This window comes from Xiphophorus couchianus, chromosome 6, assembly GCF_001444195.1.
Source record: "Xiphophorus couchianus chromosome 6, X_couchianus-1.0, whole genome shotgun sequence".
Lineage (NCBI taxonomy): Eukaryota > Metazoa > Chordata > Actinopteri > Cyprinodontiformes > Poeciliidae > Xiphophorus > Xiphophorus couchianus.
In genome coordinates this window covers 16,226,324-16,248,922 of record NC_040233.1, presented here as the reverse complement: position 1 = coordinate 16,248,922, position 22,599 = coordinate 16,226,324, and the positions used below count along the sequence as shown (strand labels likewise).

Genomic DNA, 22,599 nt, shown 5'->3' with positions numbered 1-22,599 from the left:
AATTTTCCAAAAAATATGCTTGAATAAAGCACTCTATAAACAGTCGGTGTCTTTTGTAGTGACTTTTTACTCCTTACTGTTTAATAATTGGTGCCACATAATATTAAAATTTTCTGAATAATTGAATTACAGGTATGTAATGAATATACAGGTAAATTACTGATAAAAATGAACTTTTGAAAGATTTCCTGATTTTTGATGTACATATGCCATCTACACATAAAAGCAAATGGTCAAATATTATTGATAATTTCAACTACATACAGCAAATCCTACAACAATACCAGAATAAAAACTAAAACAGGTCAAATTACAGGATGTTTGTACATTAACATCACCGTACTTACATAAACCTCTTCAAATAGTTCACCTTGTTATTGACTTGTGTCTCTTTTTGTAAGTCTAACATTGGTGTCTGTGGAGACATTCCAGTGCTGGTGGCGCTGACAGCAAAGTATTTTTTAACAACCAGCTGCATTTGGTTTGAAAGAGAATGAGCAGGTAACCATAGTGATGAAAAGAAGCACACTAAATCAGACAGGCGTACAGTTTATAAAGTCAGTTCCTGCAAAATATTGTGCTGCAGTGGTAAAAGAAAAAAAATAAATAAATAGATCTATGTTTTTACAATTATGTGTCTGTTAATCATGCGCTACAGAGGAAAAACTATTGTAGTCATATTAGCTAATGTCATCAAGAAGCACTTGTGTTTTCTTAATCCAAGGTGCAACACTGATGTGGAAATGTGCATCAGTACTTAAAGATAACATGACCACTTCCACAGAAGCTCAATAATTTATTCTTTGGAGAGATTTCACAGTTTCCTAAGTATGAAACTATAATTTCTGCCAACCCTGTTTAATATATGTGACCTGTATGTGAGACAGTGACATTAAGCATCCTGCAATCATAAAACCTGGTAGAAGCAAATATTAAGACAGACATGACTACCAATACTTTTGGGAGGGCTTTGCATTATTTTTATTTTATTTTTTTCCTTCCAGAGATTTTCTTCCCAGTATTTTGTTCCATCTATCTTCCTAAACTCTCTGACTTTCCTGCTCCTGTTTAGGAAAAGCAACCACATGGTGTGACGCTGCTGCCACCATTTTTCACAATAGGGATGGTGTGTCCTCTGATCTGTTGGAGGCCAAGAACCATTTATAGGTCTCACGTGACCGGTACTACATGGCTTGTGCTAAATTGCCAAAGGGACTTATTGTCTTGCAACAAGTGGCTTTCTGCTTGCCACTCCAACTCCAAAGGGCATTTATGTCTACTGCCCAGGTGGAGTGCACAGGCTGTACTGTCAATAAATTCTCCAGCCTGAGTTGTGCAGCTCTTCCAGAGTTACCAAAAACCTATTAGCTGCTCTGGTTAATGTTCTCCTTCCTCAACTTGTCAGCGTAGGAGGATAGCTGTGTCTAAAGGTAAAAGGGACTGGAAGGGGGTCTAAAAAGTGTATAAAACACTTTTAAAACAAGATTTATCATTATTATTTTTTAAACACCATGTGTCCTGTTTCTCTCACTTCACAAGTATATATTACTTTACCTTGCTTAATTAGAATCCAATTTAAATGTACTAAAGTATTTGGTTACTTCCTAACAAGATGTAAAAAAGTCAAGTGTGTGAATACTTTTTTGCAGGGCTAAGATATTCTCTGTTTGCTGTTCTGAGGTATTTTGCTAAGGTGTAAAGATTTATTGGCATAAAAGCAGAGGGGAGCGAAGTTGTTGTGTAACTTTATTGTTTATGGCTCTGTCAGTTATTGACTTGTGAAATGTGTTTTATCATCAACCATTGTCATTTCTGCCTCCGTAACATTAACTTTGCACGGTCACTGCCATTTATGTACTTCTCAATGAAGACAGTACAACATGGTGCGAAGACAAAAAAATGCTGTTCTTGTACTTCACATTTGTTGCCTTCTCTGTGTTACCGCCCTTTGTTTGGTAAGATATTGATTTGATCTAATAGTATGGGTTTTAAAATTGTAAAAAATATATATATTGTAATTACTTTGTTATTCAATACTTTTTACCCTATTCATCCCGTAGCCGACTGCAAAGATACCAGGTAAGCATTTTCTTTAGAAACCTGTGGACTTCGCTCTTTCATAATGCTAAACACAAATGTCTTCAACATGTTTATTTATTTCTGTTTTCCGCAGACTTTGATGTAGATGGTGGACGAGACCTCGACATTTTTGACATCAATGAAAGTATGTCGAGACAACAGTTTGGGTCACTTTGTTCTCCGTTTTTTCCTGGTTTGCACTTGGTTACCCTGTAAACCGATAATACTTGTGCTCTTTGTGCTCACAGAGGCAGGGCTGAATCTGGTAGAGGGAGACATTGTACTCGATGAGGTAGATTTGAATATTTTGTCTAATTTCCATCTGTACATGTGAAACTTGTAAAATCACAGATTGGTTTATTCTTGCCACTACAGACACAAACATGGAATTCTATCATTGGGGATGAGTACAAGTGGCCAAAAACTGTTCCCTATTACATGGAAGATGACTTAGGTAAGAATGTCTGTTGAAGCATTTGGTAAAATATAGCCTGAAAATAACTTAATGTAAACAGATTTACTCAACATTTGCATTTAATTTCAGTATGACTTGGCAACAGTGCATAGCTTTTACCTGTGCTACATATTTGCAACTTTATTTTGTTTATTAACATTTTCTTAACAAGTTTTACTTTACGTGTTTTAGAATATAATTGTGCATAAAACATGTTGGCGCCCTACTGACGACACACTGTGAACATAACATGTTGTGCCATCTTCTTATTGTCCAAGCTCTAAAGCTGATAGAGAGCCAAGATTACTGTCAACAATCATTATCATAAGTGTCATAAGTGTGCTGGTGATCTACAAGTTGTTTGTTCATAATCCTGCACTGGAATCTATGTGGTTTTGAGAAAAAATAAATAAATAAAAATTGTCAGATGCAGATACAGAAACACAGATAGACAGTACTTCTGTGAGTATGTAAATATCACTTTACATGGCAGGTGAAGAACATAAGATAAGATAAGACAAGATAAATCTTTATTGTCATTGTCACAAGAACAACGAAATTCAAAGGGTGCCATCAGTCGGTGCACATGCCCAAAAACAAAAAATAACTGTCTCACAATTCACACACAATGCAAGAATCAACAAACAACTGGCAAAAAAAAAAAAAGTAAGAACAGCCACATTCTCACATACATCAATTATGATGATTAATGGTTGTTTTTGATTGCATTTAGTTTTGTTATTGCTATCGGGTAGAAACTGTTTCTGAGGCGGTTGGTTCTTGTTCTGGTTGCTCTGTATCTTCTGCGTGAAGGCAGCAGTGTGAACAGAGAAAGTCCGGGGTGAGAAGTGTCCTTTGTGATGTGTTGTGCTTTTCTTAGACAGCGGTCGCTGTGCAGGTCCTCCAGTGAGGGGAGAGGGCAGCCAATGATTTTTTGGGCTGTATTCACAACCCTTTGGAGAGCTTTCCTTTGAGCCGTAGTGCTGCTGTTATACCATACGCAGATACAGTAGGTCAGTATGCTCTCTATGGAGCACTTGTAGAAGGACACCAGCAGCTTCTCCTTGATGTTGTTCCGCCTGAGAACCCTCAGGAAGTACAGTCTTTGCTGGGCCTTTTTTATCAGCTCGAAGGTGTTCATGTTCCATGTGAGGCCCTGCTCAATGTGGACCTCCAGGAAACGGAAATCAGCTACCCTCTCCACACATTTTCCCCCAATGGTTAGTGGTGTAATGTCCGTTTTATTCCTCCTGTAATCTAATAACATAACACTGATTAAATCTTGATCATATCAGTGAGTGGGATGGTTTGGGTAGAAAGTGAACAGCAAATGTGTTTGATGAAGGCCAAAGAGAAAAACCTGGAAGACTGAGTCAGAGCATTTTTAAACCTGCTGCTCCTCTATCAAAAGTGGTACAAGGAAGGAATAGTGATGAAAAGGTCTACAGCCAAAAGTGCAGACAGTGAGTGATGTCAGAATCGGAGTAACATCTACCTTCACAGACTCAGGTGTAACAGCAGCAACATATATACAGGTTCACATGTAGCTTTGACGATGAAGAACATTTAAACTTTAATAGACCTGATTCGCTTGTGTTGTCTCCTCTGAAGAGATCAATGCAAAAGGCGTAATTCTAAAGGCCTTTGAACAGTACCGCCTCAAGACCTGCATTGACTTCAATCCATGGAGCGGGGAAGAAAACTACATTTCCATCTTTAAAGGAGACGGGTAAGACAAGAAGAACCTATTATTTCTTTTTACCCTTTTAGATGGTAAGACAAGCTGTACCTTGTTGGGGATTAAAGCATCATTAATTCAGCACATGAGAAGGAGTCGTTGAGATAAGACTGCTGGTTTTATTTGATGTTCATAAAAGCATTTCTCCCCTTCCCAAAGCTGCTTCTCCTCTGTTGGTAATCGCAAGGTCGGGAAGCAGAGGTTGTCAATAGGAACAAACTGCGACCGCATTGCTACGATAGAACATGAGTTCCTTCATGCTCTGGGCTTCTGGCATGAGCAGTCCAAGTCAGACCGTGATGACTATGTGCAGATCATGTGGAACCGCATCTTGGAAGGTACTAGTTTTTTTTTTTATGACAATAATGATTCTTTTTGTAAAATCTTGATTGCATATGCAGTGCCTTACAAAAGTAGTCTTACCTCTTAGAATGTTTCACACATTGTTACAAAAACTTCAGTATTTCATCTATATTTTCTATGAAATATATACAAAGTAGTCAGTAATGTCCTTTCTGTGCTATGCATAAATAAATTCCAGAGCAACAGAAGTCAACTATCTAGTAAATGATTTTCACTTGTGTATAATAAACTAAGAAAAATGTATCGCTGCTTCAGAGTTTTATTGCAACTTTTAGTGCACCGATTGTTTCATTGCATACATGATAAGTATATCCATAAGAAATTGACCTATGCTCATCAAATTTCTAATGTATCATCTCCTTTAAAATGTAGTCAAAGTACATTTTCCATAGACAGGTCGGCAATTTCTAGAACATCTTTAAACACCTATGAATAAACAAGCTTTTTAAGAGTTTTCTAAAAGTGTGCTGAAAAAGACTGTTTTTTTTTCTCTGTAGGCAGAGAACACAACTTCAACACATATGATGACACCGTTTCCAGCTCTTTGGGCGTGCCCTACGACTACAACTCCATGATGCACTACAGCAAAGGTGCTTTCCAGAACGGTTCTGAGCCCACCATCGTCACCAAGATCCCTGCTTTCAACGATGTCATTGGACAGCGAATGGAGTTCAGTGACAGTGACCTGCTGAAGTTGAACCGCCTCTACAAGTGCAGTAAGAGTCAACAACATACAGGGCTTTTTTTTTCTTAGCAAAAACAAAAGTAATTGAAACATTCAGGTCGCTTTTTTCAGTTGGGCCACATTGAAACATGTGGACAAACAGAATTACGCTATGTTGAGTTTATTGCTGTTCCTACATGTGCTTACCACATTTTTTCTAGCTCAAGGCTCAACTTTCCTGGACTCGTGTGACTTTGAGCGTGAGAATATCTGTGGGATGATCCAAGGACATGGGGACAAGGCCGACTGGGTCAGGGTCGCTAGTGCAGCTGGAGGGCCTGACATGGACTATTCCAACATGGGCAAATGCACAGGTGAGATAGATCTTAGAGAGATATGAGACACTGTTGAAATAAACATTGCATTTCTACACTAAATAGAGTTTAATTTAAATTCAATTTCAAAAGCATCTTTCATAATCTTTTATTTTCATTCTTTACTTGAATAAAAAATAAAGTCAACACATGATTTTCAAAAATTCCTTTTTAATTTTGTTTTTTCATCCTTTACATCTATCTGTGCTTGTAAATGTTTTAAAAAGTTTAAACCAGACATCCACATAAAAAAATTCGAACTTCACTTTCATCTCCAACATTATGATGATATGATACGTTTCCAACATGCCTACTCCACCCAGATTTTGAAAAAAAAAAGTTAAAATAAGTGCATGATGTTTCTTCTACTGTTAGCTGTCTTTTACACAGTACTAAGTTAAGTACTAAGTTAAGTACTTTTACACAGTACAGTACATAGTACAAGGTTTTTACATAGCTTTACCAGGGATGCTAAAGTGAGTCTGCTACTGTCACATCCACAGTGCAAATACAATACATTACGATTGACATTAATTTTTTATGCCCTTGTTCTAGGATCAGGATACTTTATGCACTTTAGCACTGGTACGGCCAACACTGGAGACACAGCCGTGCTGGAGAGCAGGCTTGTTTATCCAAAAAGAGGGTATCAGTGTTTGCAGTTTTTCTACTACAACAGTGCTGGTCCCAGCGACACCCTGAAGATCCACGTCAGGGAGTACGATGAAACTAATCCCAGTGGAACGCTGCGCTTTATAACAACACTAACTGGTGACTATGTCAAAGCTATGCTGCTCACACAGTTCTGCTGGAGAAATGAAGCCATCGAGTGATTTCTAATTTCAATCCTCTTTTTTTTCTTCTCATTTTCACATAGGATCTCCTCAGGATTTGTGGCAGCTGCACCATGTGAGTCTAGATGTGAAAAAAAAGTTCAGAGTTGTGTTTGAAGGGACAAAGGGGGGCTCGGGTCCGGCAGCAGGAGGACTCTCACTGGATGACATTAACCTTTCTGAGACCACCTGCCCCGAGTTTGTATGGCGGGTGAAAAACTTCAACCAGGTCATGGATACGACCCCACCCGACACCTCTATCTTTAGCCCCCCCTTCACCTTCAAGGAGGGTTACACCTTCCAGATGCAGCTTTATCCCAGCGGTAAAGAGGACAATTCTGGACAGTTGTCTGCCTACGCTCACCTTGTGGCGCGGGAGGGGGACACCGGACAAACATGGCCTTGCCCATGGAAGCAGATGACCATGATGCTGATGGATCAGCACCCTCACATTCAAAAGCGCATGTCCAATCAGCGCAGCGTCACCACTGACCCAACCATGAAGGCAACAAGTGAGGCTGTCACAGAGAAGAATCTTGTAACATGCGCTAAGCTGCTTTTTATAGTTTAAACTTCACGCAACCTTTCAACATTGTTTCAGATTCTGACCTTTTTTTCTGGGACGATCCGAGGAAGGTTGGCACTGAGGTGACGGATACCGATGGGTCCAAGTATTTCCGAGGGCCGGGTTTTGGTACTCCAGTGTATCTCACACACCTCAGAGCTAGGAGCAGAGACTTTATCAAGGGAGGAGATGCCATTTTTCTACTCACAATGGAAGGTAAAGTCAACAAATGACTACATAAACTCAACGTCAGCTCCTCTGAAAATGCTCCAACTCCCACTCATCCTGACTATTTACTTACACATCAACACCACTACATTCTACAATAAAGCTACGTCAGAACATCACAGATTCTTGGAGCTCACAACAAAGAGTTCTCTTGGGCAATAGATGGGGAATTGCTTGCTTTTCTGAACCTGTCCCATCATCACTATTCCCCATTTTATCCATGCCTATCATAATTTTTTCTCTGTGTCATAAGCTGTGTGGGACCCCTTTTCTCTGCTTGGATGATTTTTTCCTTGATTTTGTTATGAATTTTACCTAAACTCAAGTAAAATCATACATGTACAAGTAATGAGTTAGTCTTGAGAATGTAAGGAGTTCAATACAGATATTTGTGTTCAGATGTAGGGACCAAAAGTAAAGTCATTGTAATAATAATTACAATGCAGTTATCTGTTCTTTAAGAAAAGTACAGATAACTGCAAAAAATACTTAAAAATACTGTAATAAAGTTTTTGTACTGTGCTACCTCCCACCTCTGGATCTGATTACATAAGCCTATACAGATCAAACCAATATAAACAATCCAAAGCCTGCTATAATAAAACAATACGTTTGATCTGTGCACCTATGTGACACCATCAGGGTTGTAACTGTGCTACTGTGCTGAAAAGACATTTCCTTGCCCGTATGAAAGCATGCAAGGATATAATCGCTCATTTATCTTATCTTTGTTTATAGATGTGGCCCATCTGACACAAACCCAGCCTGTGCCTTCCACAACCTTAAAACCTATCACATCCACAACCACTAATGCTTCAGATATTTGCCAAAATGTGCTGTGCCAGAATAGTGGAATCTGCATTGGGGATCAAGGGAAGCCTTCCTGCAGGTGAGCAGGTTTTGACTATAAAAAATAACCATAGTCAGTGCTAAGCTGTTTTTTTTTTAAATGATACAACAAAAAATACCAAAGATTAATTATTTTTCTTCGTAAACTCTGCTTTTGTTATTGACACATTGACAGGTGTAAGACTTCTGAAAAACACTCATATGAATTTAAGACCTACATGATTATGAGGAAATAATTAGTTTAAAACTGTCTCAATTTCCTAAAAAAAGTTACAAAAAACAGAAAAACAGTTTCAAGAGAATACTTGATGGTTCACAAGCTGGAATGGATAAGTTATACTGCAAAATGAATTTTGTCACAATATAAGGCAACATGTTGAGTTTATTTTAGCCAGGAACAGAATTAATGAATGACACCAATCCATTATTATTATTATTATTTTTTATTAGTAATTGTTTTAAAAAAATCAGCATGAGATAATGTAATTTATGAGCCTATATCAGAATAATATCAGAATGCCCTTAAGATATGTTAGGGTGTTAAAATTCATATTCTTACATTTAAAACAATTTATGACTCTTTAAGACCCCTTAGAAACCTTGAAACTATGTAGGGATCCTGAAAACACAACAGTCAGATTTTCTTGTTTCTATCCCCTTTCATCTGCTCTGCAGGTGTGTGGTGGGCGATGACTGGTGGTACTACGGGAATGTCTGTCAGCACAAAGGCTCCACGCAGGATAAAACCACTCTAGCACTGGCCTCCTCCCTGTCTGTGCTGGGAGCAATGTTAGTGATCACAGTAGTCAGTGTCCTCTGTGTGAAGAAGAAGTACAAGAAAAAGATTATGAACAACAGTAGCAACATGTACATGCAAAATGTGCATGCCAATGATAGACCCTAACAATAACTTGGACTTTTTTCCAATGAAAACATTACAGCTGTTGATGGAGAGCTGGATTAAATCTAATGTTGCCTTAGAGTGCCACCTATTGGTCATTTGATGCAAAGACATGGAAGCGATGGAGGAAGTTTTAATGTGTAAATGGACATATTCTAAATTAAGCTTTTATTAAGGTTGTCATCGTTGCATAAAACTGTGAACATGTCAAAAAAATAAAAAATAAAGTCTCAGACAACAACGCTTATATTCACAAATTTAAAATTTATTATACCAAAGACAGGAACATTTTGTAGTGTCTCGTTTCCATGTGGCTATACTTGTTGGTGTTACTGAACTAGACACAGTCATGCCGGTGATAACAGTTACTGTAGGAGGGAGGTGGGACTAATTACTTGTGAGTATCCATGTATGTGAATGTCTCATGTGTGTACGTGTGTGTGTGATTGTTTGCGTGTGCATGCAAATACCTATTAGTGTTCAGTAGATACAGTGATGACTACAGGACATCACAGTTCAACAAAGTGGAGCAAACCATTGCAACTTAGTGTATAAATGTTTTACGGAATGCTAGTTTCCATCCTGCAATTGCACATTTACAGTTGTGTGTGTGTGTCTGTTGTGATGTTGTATTTGTGGGTTTACACCATAAGATAAAGGGGGCACGCCTCCATAACAGCAAACAATAAATCCTCCCCACAGCTAAAAGCCTTCACCGACATACAGTTCCTTTAAAAGCATCAGTATACAATATTTTTCTTATTTACAATCATTGAAAAAGAATCACCATTTCTCTCAGAGAAGATTAGTAAAAAAGTGACTGAGTCACCATAAAGAGTATGCAACTCCTAGGAGTTAGTATTGGAAATTTTCTACAAAAAAATCTCTATGTCATTTTACAGGCCAAGAGCTGTGATTTACTGAAGAAATACAGTATTTTAAATGCCCTATCTAAAACAGTTAGGTGTGGTATTAATGGCGTAGGATTCACCAAAAATCGATTGATAATAAAAAGATGAGTCTGTATTTCAAAAGGTTCCTTTTAGCAACTTCACTGCGATCACACTGATTTAAGTTCTTACAAAACAAAATAACAATGGAATTGTTATCCATATTAAGTACAGTGACAAGCTAATGCTATTTGCAAATAGACTAGTGTTGATTATGTACTGGAAAAACAAAAACAAACAAAAAAACATCGGGTCTGCGAGAAGGGCGCGTGGAATTTGTGTCCTCTCAGGCGATTTGAGGAGGTTGAGGATCATTAAAGGGCTCATTTGCTTGTTTCACTCTGAGAATGCTTCATTACATGTTCCTCCAAAGGGATGGCGCATGGCAGAGAAGCCTGTTGTGAAACACTTTCACATGTGCATTCTACAGCCTCCAGGCAAAACCCACCCGTCCATGGGCATGAACGGAAGAATCATGGCGTGCTGTAGAGGAGATGAATCTGTGTCCGTCTATAGAGGGGTGTCGTAGTAATCAGTGGGCTGATCCGTCCCGGCTGGCTTCTGCTGTTTCTGCTGATGCTGCTTCATGATCTCCTTCACCTCTTCCTCCAGCTCAGGGGGGATGATGAACTGGTCGTCCGGGTCGGGCTGAGCCGGAGCTGTGAAGTAACCCCCTGATTTCTTGGACGGGGCGTCGGCTGCCACCTCGATGAGGTTGTGACTCTTCTCTTGACGCGCCACCGAACCGTTAACCCTCCTCTTCCCCGGAAACTTCCCACCATCCCCAGCTCCTGCTCCCACACCTGGCCACGACTCGTCTCTCTCCAGGCCGTTCTCGGCCTCTGCCAGGTTCAGGTCGATACTGTCCTCCAGGGGCTCGGGGGTGCACGGAGGTGGAGGAGGTGGAGGAAGGTTGAGCAAGGTGCGTTCCTGGCTGGACGTTACGGGTAGGAGGCTTTGGGGCGATGATAACTGCGACAGCTCCGCTTTCAGGCAGTGAACGTCTGCCTCCACTTCCACTCGGCTCCCGTTGGAGAAGACGCCGGCGATGGGCTCCTCGTCCTCGCTGTCCAGCCCGTTGTCGGACAAGGCGCTGGAGAAGGTGGCGCTGGACAGCTGCCTCTGAAAGGAGCCGGCCAGGCAGGCCGGGTGGAGCGCACAGCAGTTCCGAGCGGAAGCCAGCTCTGAACCTGGGAGGAGATACTGGCAGGTTTGGGCGGTGGTGTGGGACTGCTGCTGCTGTAGAGACAGCAGCTGGGCTTGATGGTGCAAGTGAAGCTGAGGGTGGTGAGGCTGATCCTGCAGCAGCACAAAGGAGCTCTGCGGGGGCTCGTCGGACGAGGCCGTGGAGCCCACCTCGCTGCTCATCTCGCTGGTGCTGATCTCGCTGCTGATTTCGCTGCAGGAAGACGGCGGAACGGGCAGGGAGCCGTCCGAGGGTCGATCCTTAATGGCAGAAGACGACGATGGGTAGGCGCCCAGGCCGGGGCTAGGGGGAGGCTGGGGCGGGTCGGAGCAGCAGCAGGAGCAGCAGTCTTCACTCACGCTGAGCTGCACCACGACTGCACTCAGGCTGTCGGTACAGCCGTAGCCTTGAGCCAAGGTGCAGAGCTTCTTAGCCGCAGCGAGACCGTCCGGGACATTCCGAACCGCCTCCACTGCTTCTGTAGGAGACACAGCGTCCCACAGCCCGCGGCTGCCCAGGATGAAGAACTCATCCTGAGGGGTGAGAGTCACCGTCTGCACATAGGGGCAAGGAATGACTGAAGGGTAAAGGAAGGAGTAGCCCATAATCCTTGTGGAGTCAGTCACCCCGTTCACCTTGTTGTCCTGGAAGAAAGGAGGATGAAAATCAATACAGAGAACATTTGAAACTAGATTTCCTTCAGTTTTTTTTTTTTTGTAACCTCTACCTCAGTCACGATGGCTCTGTGCTGCCTGATCCTACGGTATTCCTCCTCAAGGCCCACGTTGTGAAGCAGCGACAGGGACATGGGCTTCCCGTCCCGGCACAGGATGGCCTGGCACTTTCCCACATTAGCTGCTGTGAGGATGAAGCAGCCACTGGGGTCGGTGGGGTCGTGGCGGATGTGACACAGGGCTGCAGAGCCGCCAAGTTTCTGTCCGGCTGTTCCCAATTTCCTTCAAGGGGAAAAAGGATGAAAAAGAAAGAGAGAAGACGACGGTTTATTGAACAGATTTTAAGTTGCAAATATTCAAGAGGGAGTGTTTATGTACAAACATAATCATGATGCCATTCAAAACCCGAAAATTAAAACCCTGGGACTGGGACAGGTTTGGTCAACAGATTCATTTTCCATCCATAATCTCTGACAACTTGATGGTAGGGACGGGTGAGCTGTGGTTAAGAGTTCATCATAATATTTTGTGGCATTTATTGCGATAATTAAACTGATGATATAAAGTATTTAAAAATCTGCTAAACTCTTTTTGGAAATAGACTGTGACCCAACATCACTGTAGTCAAAGCCCTCTGAAAAAAACAAACAAAAACCAAAACACAATGATCACTAAACAGACTGCTTCAAGAAAACACAACTTTAAGTTATGCAATGTTATCATTAAACACACACAAAAACAACATTTAACCACATTTTTTATATCTATTGCACTCACTTGTAAAATTAAAAAAATCACAAAGACCACCAAAATTCTCTTCCTCCACCAAAAAAATCACTTGCTTGCAAAATAACGTCCAGTTGTTTAGAGAACATAGCGTGTTACTGCTTAGCGTGTTACTGCTGGTCATGTACCTTTGCATGACGAGGAAGGTGTTGGTCATGTAATCCTCTTCGCTTTTTGTCTTGTGGATTTCCTCGGCCAGGACGTCGTTCATCGTGCACTGCAGCAGGTAGGGCACTTCCACGTTCCTGTCTCCGTCAAACACGCCATACAGAGCTTCCCGACTCCCACAGAAACTGTTTACTGAAAGGGCGGCAACGCAGAGTCTGAAAAGATACAGACAATCACTCTGTGAGGAAATGACAAGAGCTAAACAGAAAAAAATTAAGTAATGCTTATTATGATCAGTTTGGATGAATACCTAAATATCTGCTAAGGTTCCCAAACATTTTTCATGCAAAGAGGTGTTTTAAATTTTCCAAGTTCTTAGTCCATTATGTTAATTCAAAAATATAAAATGCCAAACTTCCCTTTGAATTTACAGCATATATCCTAGAGTGGGCAGACTTTAAATATGAAAACTCAAAAATACAAGAAACTGAAATAAAAGAAGCAATGGAGGTAAGAAGCAAGAAAGCAAACATTGAACGAAAGAAAAGAATAAAGAACCAAAGAAAGAGAGAGAAAGAAGTCATGAGAAAAAAGGAAAGAAGGAAGAATGGCAAGAAAGAAAATGAAGACAAGGAGGACAGAATAAAAAAAGACAGAGGGATGGGAGCTAAAACAAAAGGAAGGACAAAAAAAGGAAAGGAAGAAGGACACAAGAAAGTGTATCAGGAAGGAGAAAAGCATGGAGAACATTCAGACAGTGGGGTAGGGAGTAAAGTTTTTCTGTACTTCTCCAAACATGGAAAATACTGAAATCAAATTCCAGACTTTTCCAGGCTACAGTAACCCTTCTTCCCTTTCTGTCATCAAAGAAAATATTTAATTTGTTCATTGCTTTGTAGTTCTAATTTTAACCAAGAAAGAGGTTCTGCAGCAAGTGCTCATGTTTTAGAAGAGCACTGCTTCTATATTTCTTTCATTAAAGTCATCTTTTAGAACACAAATTCTCAGAAGGATTATATTAGTGAGGCTTTTCAGCACAAACACGATGGAGGTTGTTCTTTTCACTCTTGACTGAATTTAGCTCACTTGTTCTTTACGCCTGAGGCCTCTGTGTAACCATGACTCCACACAGCGGGCCCCCCAGATGCCTCATTCGATGAAAAGGTTGGTGGTGGATCAATACGGAAACAGCGAATGTTACTGGAAGACAAAAAACACAAAGCAGATCAAAATCATTCCCTTATCTTCAGGCACATAAATACATAAACTAAAGCTATAGGTTATTATGAACAAACAGCGGAGAAATAATGAACATAAAGGAAAACTAAATAATATATCGCAAGGAAAAACAGAGTAAACTGAGAAACAGCTTCTAGTGGGAAATGAAAAGATGTGCTCAGATGAAGTTGGCGTACTTAAGCTGCTCGAGGGTTTTATGGTCCAGGTTGAGGCGAGGGTTGCCAGTGAGGTCCAGCTCCTGAAGTTTTGGAGGCAGATTCTCTGGGAGAGTGATCTCACTCAGCTCATTACAGCTCAGGTCCACACACTGAAAAACAGAATGTTGCAGATGGAGGCTCAGAGCTGCAAAATCATGAAGATGAGCTGCTGCTGAAGCCTTACTTTCATCTCCATCAGCTGCATGACCTCAGGGAAGACCTCGATGGAGTTGGAATGGGCAATAAGCGTGTGCATCCGTCTACAGTTCATGATGGTGGTGGGAACAGTCTTCAGCATGTTTCCACTCAGGTCCGCCTCCTCCAGCTCCTCCAACTTGGCCATTTTACTGAAGGGTAAAAAGGAAACAGATGAGCTGAAGCATGAACTAATTACCTGAGATTCTTTAAAGAACAGAGAAGTTCACAGATGAGGTCAGCTGTCATAATGTGATCTTTTCCTTGCATGTGTGTGCTGACTGTGCTAAAACAAAACATTCAGTCAAATGTCATATCTTATCAGAAGTACAGAGTTCTGTCTAAATTATCCTTCCTATACATTTCCAGGCTTGGAAAATGCTCAAATTAAATGTTATACTTTTCAGGACCACATGCAGGCACTGTTAGATGGTGATGTAGATGCAAGAAAGCAAAAATATATCCTAAACTTTTTTAGGAATTATAAATTTTTCATTTATGAATAAACCCCCCCCCAGAACATTTATAATCATCTTTATAATACATGTTCAGATTTCGTGAACTCGTGAAGGAACTCTTTACCTCGCTGGGAAGGTTTGGAGGTGGTTGTATGCCATGTGCAAAACCCGCAGGTGTGTGTGACCTGTGAGCATCGGCACACACTTGTCCGTCAGCCAGTTATTGGTCAGGTAGAGCTCCTGCAGGATGCTGTGGCTTTCCTCTGACAGACTGGAGGGTGGCAGGTGCTCCAGCTTGTTGGCTGATGCATTTACGCATCGTAAACTGAACCCAAAACACATGAGAAGTGCTCAGTTATTTTCATGGTTTTTAAGGGACAGAAAAACAGAGATGCATATCTAAACTGGGAAACACATCCAATGATTTACTATATTATGCCAACTTTCAAGCTGCCACATATCAGAGTTTTATGCAGAATTAATCAGAGGCAATTCACATGTATTTTATTTATTTGAGCTGAATGTGAGGAAACTTCATGGGGTTCAGGAATATTTTTGAGATAATGAAAACTCAAAGGGCCAAGGGAGACTAGAATAACCAGATTATTCACTGACTATATTTTTTGCCCAAGTTGTTAAAATATGATGCCGTCTCATTGATGCAATCTTGATTGGTTATCAGTACGCTCGCTTGTTGTGGTGTTTTCCCATGTCAGCTGATCAGCTGATTCTTGTTCCTCTAGTAACCAAAACAAACATAATTAAAAAAAAAATTTTTTTCTTCAGTTGGCTTTTAACAAGTTTTGCATTTATATAAACCTTCAGTGGAAAGCCCTATACATTATTTAAAAAACACACCAATGAGAAGCTTTGTTAAACTACAAATTTTCCTCTCAGGCTGTTTGTAGATTTAATCTCCCTTTGTAATGTTTTCTTCAGTTAGTTTTGTCTTTGATCTTCGTACACCTGAAGTCCCTGTTCCCTCAAGCTCCTCTTTGACTTAAGGATGCATAATTGTAAAAAAAAGAAAAGAAAACCAGTCACTTTTAGCCAATTCTTAAAGCTACCTGTTGGATTTGAGGAACAGGTTGCAGGGAAGTTCCACCAGTTGATTATGCTGAACATCCAAAACCTCCAGCAGAGGGCGCTCCACTCTTTGAGGCAACTTCTGCAGCTGGTTATGTCCAGCACTCAGCTTCCTTAGGCTGTTGCTGCAGAACAACCTGCAGCATGAGAAATATCCAGAGAGCTGGGTCAGCACTGACATGTGATGGATACGCAATTTCAACAGACAGATAGATGATTAAGATGGATTGATAGCTGAGATTCTGTAGGGTGGGCAGACAAGCAGATATAGATAAATTGAGGTAGACTGCAGTTATTGAAGAGAGAGTAAAAAGGGAAAGTGAAGGACAAAGCTGGATGTGCGGATGAGGAAGGAAGAAAATTTGAGAGTAGCAGCGCCTCTGGTGCCTCCTGTAACTGAAATTCATCATCCTGACACTTATTGGGTAAAAAATAAATGTCCAGACAAAACGGAGACCAGCGGTAGGAAGAGAGAGAAAGAGGAGAACAGGAGAGAAACCAAGAGAGCAAGGTTGATGCAAAGCATGGCAAAGAGTAAAAGGTGCATCTGAACCAACCTTCTAAAAATGCTACATAAAGAGAAGCAGCCAGTTCACAAAGCATCTAGAGGTTAGCGGCTATCAGTGTGATTTATGAGGCTCTATGGGGGATAGATACATCACTTGACAAAGGGCAGAGAGAATAACACGGCATTGCTCCACATTTACAGGCATGTTTGCGGCGAGAGGGAGACTCACCTCGCCGGGAGCTCGGTGATGAGGTTGTGGCTCACGTCCAGGACTTCCAGTTTCTTCGCTTCACACAGCCAGTCTGGCAAGGACTCCATGTGGTTCCTGGTGGGGGACAAGGGGTGATGATGATGAATGATGTGTCGTTTTCAAACTGTGTTACTTAGATGGAATATAAGTTAGAGTGAATAAATGTCCTTTTTCTGCATTATGTAGCACTATAGATTTAGGTAAATGGAGTCCTGGCAGTGCTGTCTTACACTCAGATGGGAAACTCTTCTTCATTATGCGACTCTCTGAAGGCCACTTGGTTTTGTCAAATTTTAAAATTAAACATTATAAATCAAACATAGTCTCAATGTCGAGCTTTGTTAAATGTCAATGTCAAAACATTGAAATGAAAGTTTCCATCATTGTAAAGAGTAAAACAATTGACTATTGGGTTAGGCATAGCAGTTTTTTTTAACAATGCCCATTTACATTCTTCTTCAATAATCTTTATTCTCGTGCAGTTATATGATCTTAAAAGCATGACCACTCATCATCTCTTCATTATGGCAAGAGGATATTTTACAAGTAAATGAAATGTGTCCTGAAAGTTAATGTGCTGAAAGCAGAAATAAAAATGGCCAAACGTAAAGAGTTCAGGGAGGTAGACAATGTCCAGAGTGTAATGGCTAGCCAAGCTAGTGTAGCTCAAAATGCTAAAGACGTTGATGCTGTTTCAGAGAGCAAAGTGGTGGAAATGTTATTCTCTGATGGCTGTGGGCTCCTTCAGCTGGATAATGCCACGAAACAAAATGGGATCTCAATTCAATCAAGTGAGGTCCATAGAGGCCCCACCTCAAAGGACTTAAAGGATCTGCTGCTAACATTTCAGTGCCAGAAACCACAGAACAACTTCAGCTGTCTACTGGAGTCTGGGCAACCATGAGCCATAAGACTGTGTGTTTTCATGAATAAGCAAATGGTACATAAAAGATCAAATTTTTACTTATGATTATCTTTTTTATTCTTACTTGTTTTCGGATGGGTTAGGTAGTTATGAATATATACTGGATGTACGTACGTTAATCCAATAGATCCAGAATTCATCAGTTATTTGACTATTTTATTACAGTTCCTTTTTTTACAAAACACAAATACTTTTTTACTCACCTCGAGATATCCATGTAAGTGAGATTGGAGGGCACAGGACTTACATCTAGCTGTCGTAATTCTGTGGGGAGAAATCCAAACACATTAACCTACAGCAAGGACGGCCTAATAAAAAAGCAGGAAGATCTAAAATGGAGGAGAGGACTGGGGAGGGAGCTGCAGAGCGATGATGAGCGAAGGGGAATCATGGAGAGGGAGAATTAGAGAGTTTTATTGATGAGAAAATCGAAAGAATGAGAACAGATGAACACGAGTGGCACATCTGAGATGACACATCTATGGTATAAAACACCTATAGAGAAGGGATTCAGGTATAGCTGAGAAACAAATGAGGATGTGGTTCAAAAGGAAAAGCTCTACCTATTAATTCAGAACTACACTCACCATTGTTTGAGGCGTAGATGCCTTTGAGCAGGGAACCTTTGACCTTAAGACACGTTATGTGGTTCCTCTCGCAGTGGAGGACCTCCAGCCTGGGGAAGATGGAGGCGTCAAGTTCCGTCAGCTGGTTATCCCTCAGGTCCAGCTGGGTCACATGCCTCAGCAGGTCCGGCTCGTCTGGCACCATGACGGAGATCTTATTCAACCTAACAGAGGAGGAAAGGGGTTCATCTTCAGCTGGACCAGACTGTGAATTGTGTTTACATATTAGTGGTGGATTTCTGTTGCCCTCTATTCAGTAGGAGTGTGATTTACAAAACAAGATGAAAGCTGAAGAAGAGTAATAACTGCAGCTGATTTCAAAATTTCTTCGACAAACGGTTAGTGAAGCATTAACTGTGAAATAGTGCAAGTCACTCCAGCTCTGCGTTTCCCCAGACGACAAGAGGGGACTTAATGGGTAGGCAAATGATTTCTAGCTCTGATGTTTTTCTTTCCATAATTAGTGAGATTAAAGCATGTCAATGTGTATAACATTTGCGACAGGAATGACTGGAAAATCGAAGTCATGCATTGTTCTGGGCAGAGTTCAATGAGTTCATTCAGAAAATCCCTTCTAAACGTAAAAACTACAGTGAGCTGCCTGTGCTGTTTTACCTTAGATCGATGTGTTTGACATGGAGCAGTCTGAAATTCTGCAGGGTGAGCGTTTCCTGGTTGTTTCCAGCCATGCAAAGCTTCTCCATGGAGGCCAAGCGCTCGAGCACCTGGGGCACGTGGCTGAACTGGTTGAAGGAAAGGCCTAAGTAGCTCAGCCTCTGCAGGGACCCCAGCTCACACGGCAGCTCACTTAAACTGTTTCCGTCCAACAGGAATGTCTGCAAACTGAAAGAGGAACGGTCAGGGATTTTGACAAGGACACATCTAATGTTGACTCAGGACTTTATCAAGCAACATCAGATCAACATGCAACATGGTATGCCTCAATAATCAGTTTACTTAATGTCCAGTAGATGGCAGCAGCAGAATAGCTACCCTACTGGTCACTTTAGGAATTTACAGGCATACCAGATCCGTCCTGCAGATTACCTTCTCATCTTCAAAAGTTCATACCCTGCATACCAGCATGTTTGGCTTCAACTGAGGTCTGAATATGAAGGAGTGTTCTGAAATGTAATCCCAGAACTCGTTCACATTTTGTGTTTTTACGACCACAAAGTTTAGCTTAGATTAATGGGATTTTATGTGACAGACCAAGAACAACACCAAGTTGACTAAAATTGAAAGCTTAAAGAGAAACAATGCATGGTTTTCAACTGACTATGCCATGTATTTGTTTTAAGCCTTCCTGAGTCAAAGCTCAGTTGCAAATCTTTTAGGATATGGCTCTACAAGCTTTGCATATTTGGAAATAGACCTTTAACAAACCTGGTAAAAACATTATTTTCCCAGTTAGACTGAATGAAGTGTCAATTTTCAAGTGCTGCCACAGATTCTGAGGTGCACGCAGGTCTGGAATTTGACTGGGCACGTCTAATATAAGGAAGCATCATGTTCTTAACCATTTCAGCTCCTGATCTGTTCAGGGCAGTTGTCCTACTTGAAGGCGGACCTTCACTCAGTTTCAGGTTTTATGCTGCCTCTGGTGGATTTTCTTCCTGGAATGTCCTGTAGTTAGCGTCCTCAAAAAATAGAATCTCCACACCTACTTTCATGGTTGGGATGGTGTCTTAAATAAAAGTACGAGAAATAAAATGATTTCTGAAAATATTCAGAAGTTCCATTGGAATTTACTTAGGGGTGTCAGAGTACTGATACCCCTAAGCTGAAAACAAATGCACACTATATTTCTCTGAATTTTAGTTGGGAGAAATTTTGAAAATCATCTATGTTTCTCCTTTTACTGTTTAATCACATATTTTTTGTGTTGATCTTTCACATAAAATCCCAACAAAAGACACTGAAGTTGATTGCTTCAGGGCTGTGATTCCTTACTTAAGGCATTTCATACCATCTGTTATTGTCAGCATGTGGCTGACAATTACAGCTAAGTGTTGGTAGTATTTATAGAGGTAATTTGTCAGAATTGTGTAGAAAAATAAATTTTTAGCAGCTTAAGGAGATTAATAAAATCTGTCAGCAAATGTGTTCAAACCCAACTCATAGCTGATTAAAAAAGATCTTTTATCAAAGTGAAATGTGCATTAAAGTTGACAGACAAAGGAAGCTTATAACCCACTGGTCAGGCCATTGTTGAGCTAAGATCATTACAAACAACACAATACAAAAATAAATAAATAAATAAGTAGACCAAAAGTACTGCATGAGTAAGGTCATGCCCTTTTAAAATCCACACATTTGGCTATGCAAACATTTGACACAGAAAAGAATAAAATAGAAATGCGGTGCACTGTTGCAAAAAGTGTATCTACAGAAACTAATAGCAGATAGAGGAAGGTAAACACCAAAAGCAAACAAAATATAAAATATCCTAAAAATCAAATATGGGGAAGTATATTAAGCCCCTGACATTACCAAAGATTTAGATCTTTAATATATGTAACTTTTGCTTTTTGACACTGGTAAAAAAAACAAACAAAAAAAACATTTTATTTCCATTGCTTCTGTGTAAATTGCTTCTTTTGCTTACTTGCTCATGGCCCCCACAGAGCTGGGGACAGAGTCCATGTAGTTACAGCTGAGGTTGACCTCTGTCAGGGTGGGGATGTCACAAATGGCCAACGGGAACTGACCAAGGTGGTTATTGGAGAGGTTGAGGCTGCGGAGACGAGAGAACCTGGAGAAGAAGAGAACAGAGATGGAGAGGGCAAATTTAAAAGCTTTCTTATATGTTGTAAGGATTAATATAACAATAAAAAAATAGCGCATTCGTAAATATATACATGGGAAGTGAAGCAAAGTCTAACTTGAATATATTTAGATAAATAAAAAAAATACAATGAATTTCAACATCCCCAAAGACAGAGTAGTTTTAAAGATTCATGTTGATTTGTTGAGTAAACAAATGAAGCATGAGTGTCTGTTATTTATTTAAACATCAGAGGCCAGTGGCATTCAGTGTGTCCCCTCTTGACATATTAATGACCCTTATAGGAGCCCTTAGGAGAACAAAACTAAAGTGAACTTTGCAGAATGAGCTTTTCTTTATTTATCAAACAACTTTTTATTTTTCCACAGTAGCTGCCATAACAAGTATTTGATTGTATTTTTTCCAAACTCAAGCTAAACACACATTCACACAATATATCATGACAATGATAAGGATGTCAGAGCTATTGATTAGGGTGGCCAAGTAATTCCAACTGAGGGTGGCTCCTGCTTGAAATTGGTGGAGATTATGTCAGAAAACACCTCTTGATTACTAAATTAGTCTCTGCAAATGGCTGAGAAAGAGTCATGCCTTCGCCTCAGTCTCTCTGTGTCTCCTCCATTATATCATGTTAGGTCATTCCGACATGTAACATAAGATACTAACTAGATAGTTTAAAACCTGATCTTGGTAGTCACATTGTCTTGTTACTGAAATAATAGTAAAACTGTGTTATAGAGAGACTGCTCTCTGAGACGGAGCATAATGTCGCCTCTGCTCCAATTTTAAATAATTCATCACGGCTGAGCAAGAAAAAATATCTTGAATGTTCTTACTAATCCACCTTCCTTGCAGTGCTAATGAAGCACTGATTACGTGAGCAACTCCCAGCGTGATAGCATCATTTTGGTTTGTTTTGGTATGTAAGCTGCAGTTTTAAAGTACAGGTTAGCATATATGTTTAATTTTATTTATTTATTTTTGTCTGTAACAATAAAACACTTGCTCTTGTGTTCTCAGTAATTGTAGACATCTAGCCTACAAGAACAGAGCAATTTACTATTTTGTGGTAGCAAGAACAAGAACAAAGTTCTGGTCATGTATTTCACATCGCTAAAATATTTAAGAGCAGAAATCTTACAAAGTCCTCATATGACCTTTATTCTGCAGCATTTGCACAGAATAATTTCCAGACACCACACAGGAAAAAGTTCTATATGGTTGAAGTGTCAAAAACAAGCTGCAAGAACTCCCAAACCCAGACTCCAACTGTAATTTTGTTCTGCAGTCCTGGGAGAGAGAACAAATTACTCTGTTGCTGCTGAGTTTGTAAAGGTCTGTAGACGGATAGTTCTTAAAGAAAAGCTACAATTGAGGCCAGCAGGTCTGTGGTTTACATTAACAGAAACTGAAAATCAGCCAAAACACCCAACTGGTGCATTTCTATTACATTACCAGAGGAAATGCTCGTCTCACCATAATGACCTAAAACGGTGAACTCTAACCCGATACAGCGTTGACAAACATTTCAAATTTTCAAGATTTATTTTGCGTTAGAATAGGCAAAAAGTTAAT

General features: G+C 40.3%; 2 protein-coding genes across 2 annotated transcripts in view; one reads left to right on the top strand and one right to left on the bottom strand.

Annotated features, from left to right (window-relative positions):
- The first annotated feature begins 1,816 nt into the window (after nt 1-1,816).
- Nucleotides 1,817-9,295, top strand: mep1bb (meprin A subunit beta b). Its single transcript, XM_028020764.1, has 14 exons — nt 1,817-1,955; nt 2,061-2,079; nt 2,174-2,224; nt 2,328-2,371; nt 2,455-2,533; nt 4,145-4,262; nt 4,431-4,609; nt 5,132-5,350; nt 5,520-5,672; nt 6,228-6,443; nt 6,550-7,017; nt 7,107-7,286; nt 8,037-8,187; nt 8,823-9,295. The coding sequence occupies exons 1-14, from the start codon at nt 1,881-1,883 to the stop codon at nt 9,049-9,051; spliced, it is 2,181 nt and encodes a 726-aa protein (XP_027876565.1). The 5' UTR covers nt 1,817-1,880; the 3' UTR covers nt 9,052-9,295.
- The window catches only part of phlpp1 (PH domain and leucine rich repeat protein phosphatase 1), a 51,265-nt gene continuing 37,958 nt past the window's right edge, over nt 9,293-22,599 (bottom strand). Inside the window, exons 5-17 of the mRNA XM_028020763.1 lie at nt 20,845-20,991; nt 18,852-19,079; nt 18,198-18,400; nt 17,814-17,874; nt 16,665-16,760; nt 15,909-16,064; nt 14,966-15,166; nt 14,373-14,535; nt 14,168-14,298; nt 13,839-13,952; nt 12,773-12,967; nt 11,912-12,140; nt 9,293-11,828 (exon numbers count right to left, since the gene is read on the bottom strand). Coding sequence (XP_027876564.1) covers nt 10,509-11,828; nt 11,912-12,140; nt 12,773-12,967; nt 13,839-13,952; nt 14,168-14,298; nt 14,373-14,535; nt 14,966-15,166; nt 15,909-16,064; nt 16,665-16,760; nt 17,814-17,874; nt 18,198-18,400; nt 18,852-19,079; nt 20,845-20,991 — 3,244 coding nt within the window. The 3' untranslated portion in view covers nt 9,293-10,508. The remainder of the gene's footprint in view (nt 11,829-11,911; nt 12,141-12,772; nt 12,968-13,838; nt 13,953-14,167; nt 14,299-14,372; nt 14,536-14,965; nt 15,167-15,908; nt 16,065-16,664; nt 16,761-17,813; nt 17,875-18,197; nt 18,401-18,851; nt 19,080-20,844; nt 20,992-22,599) is intronic.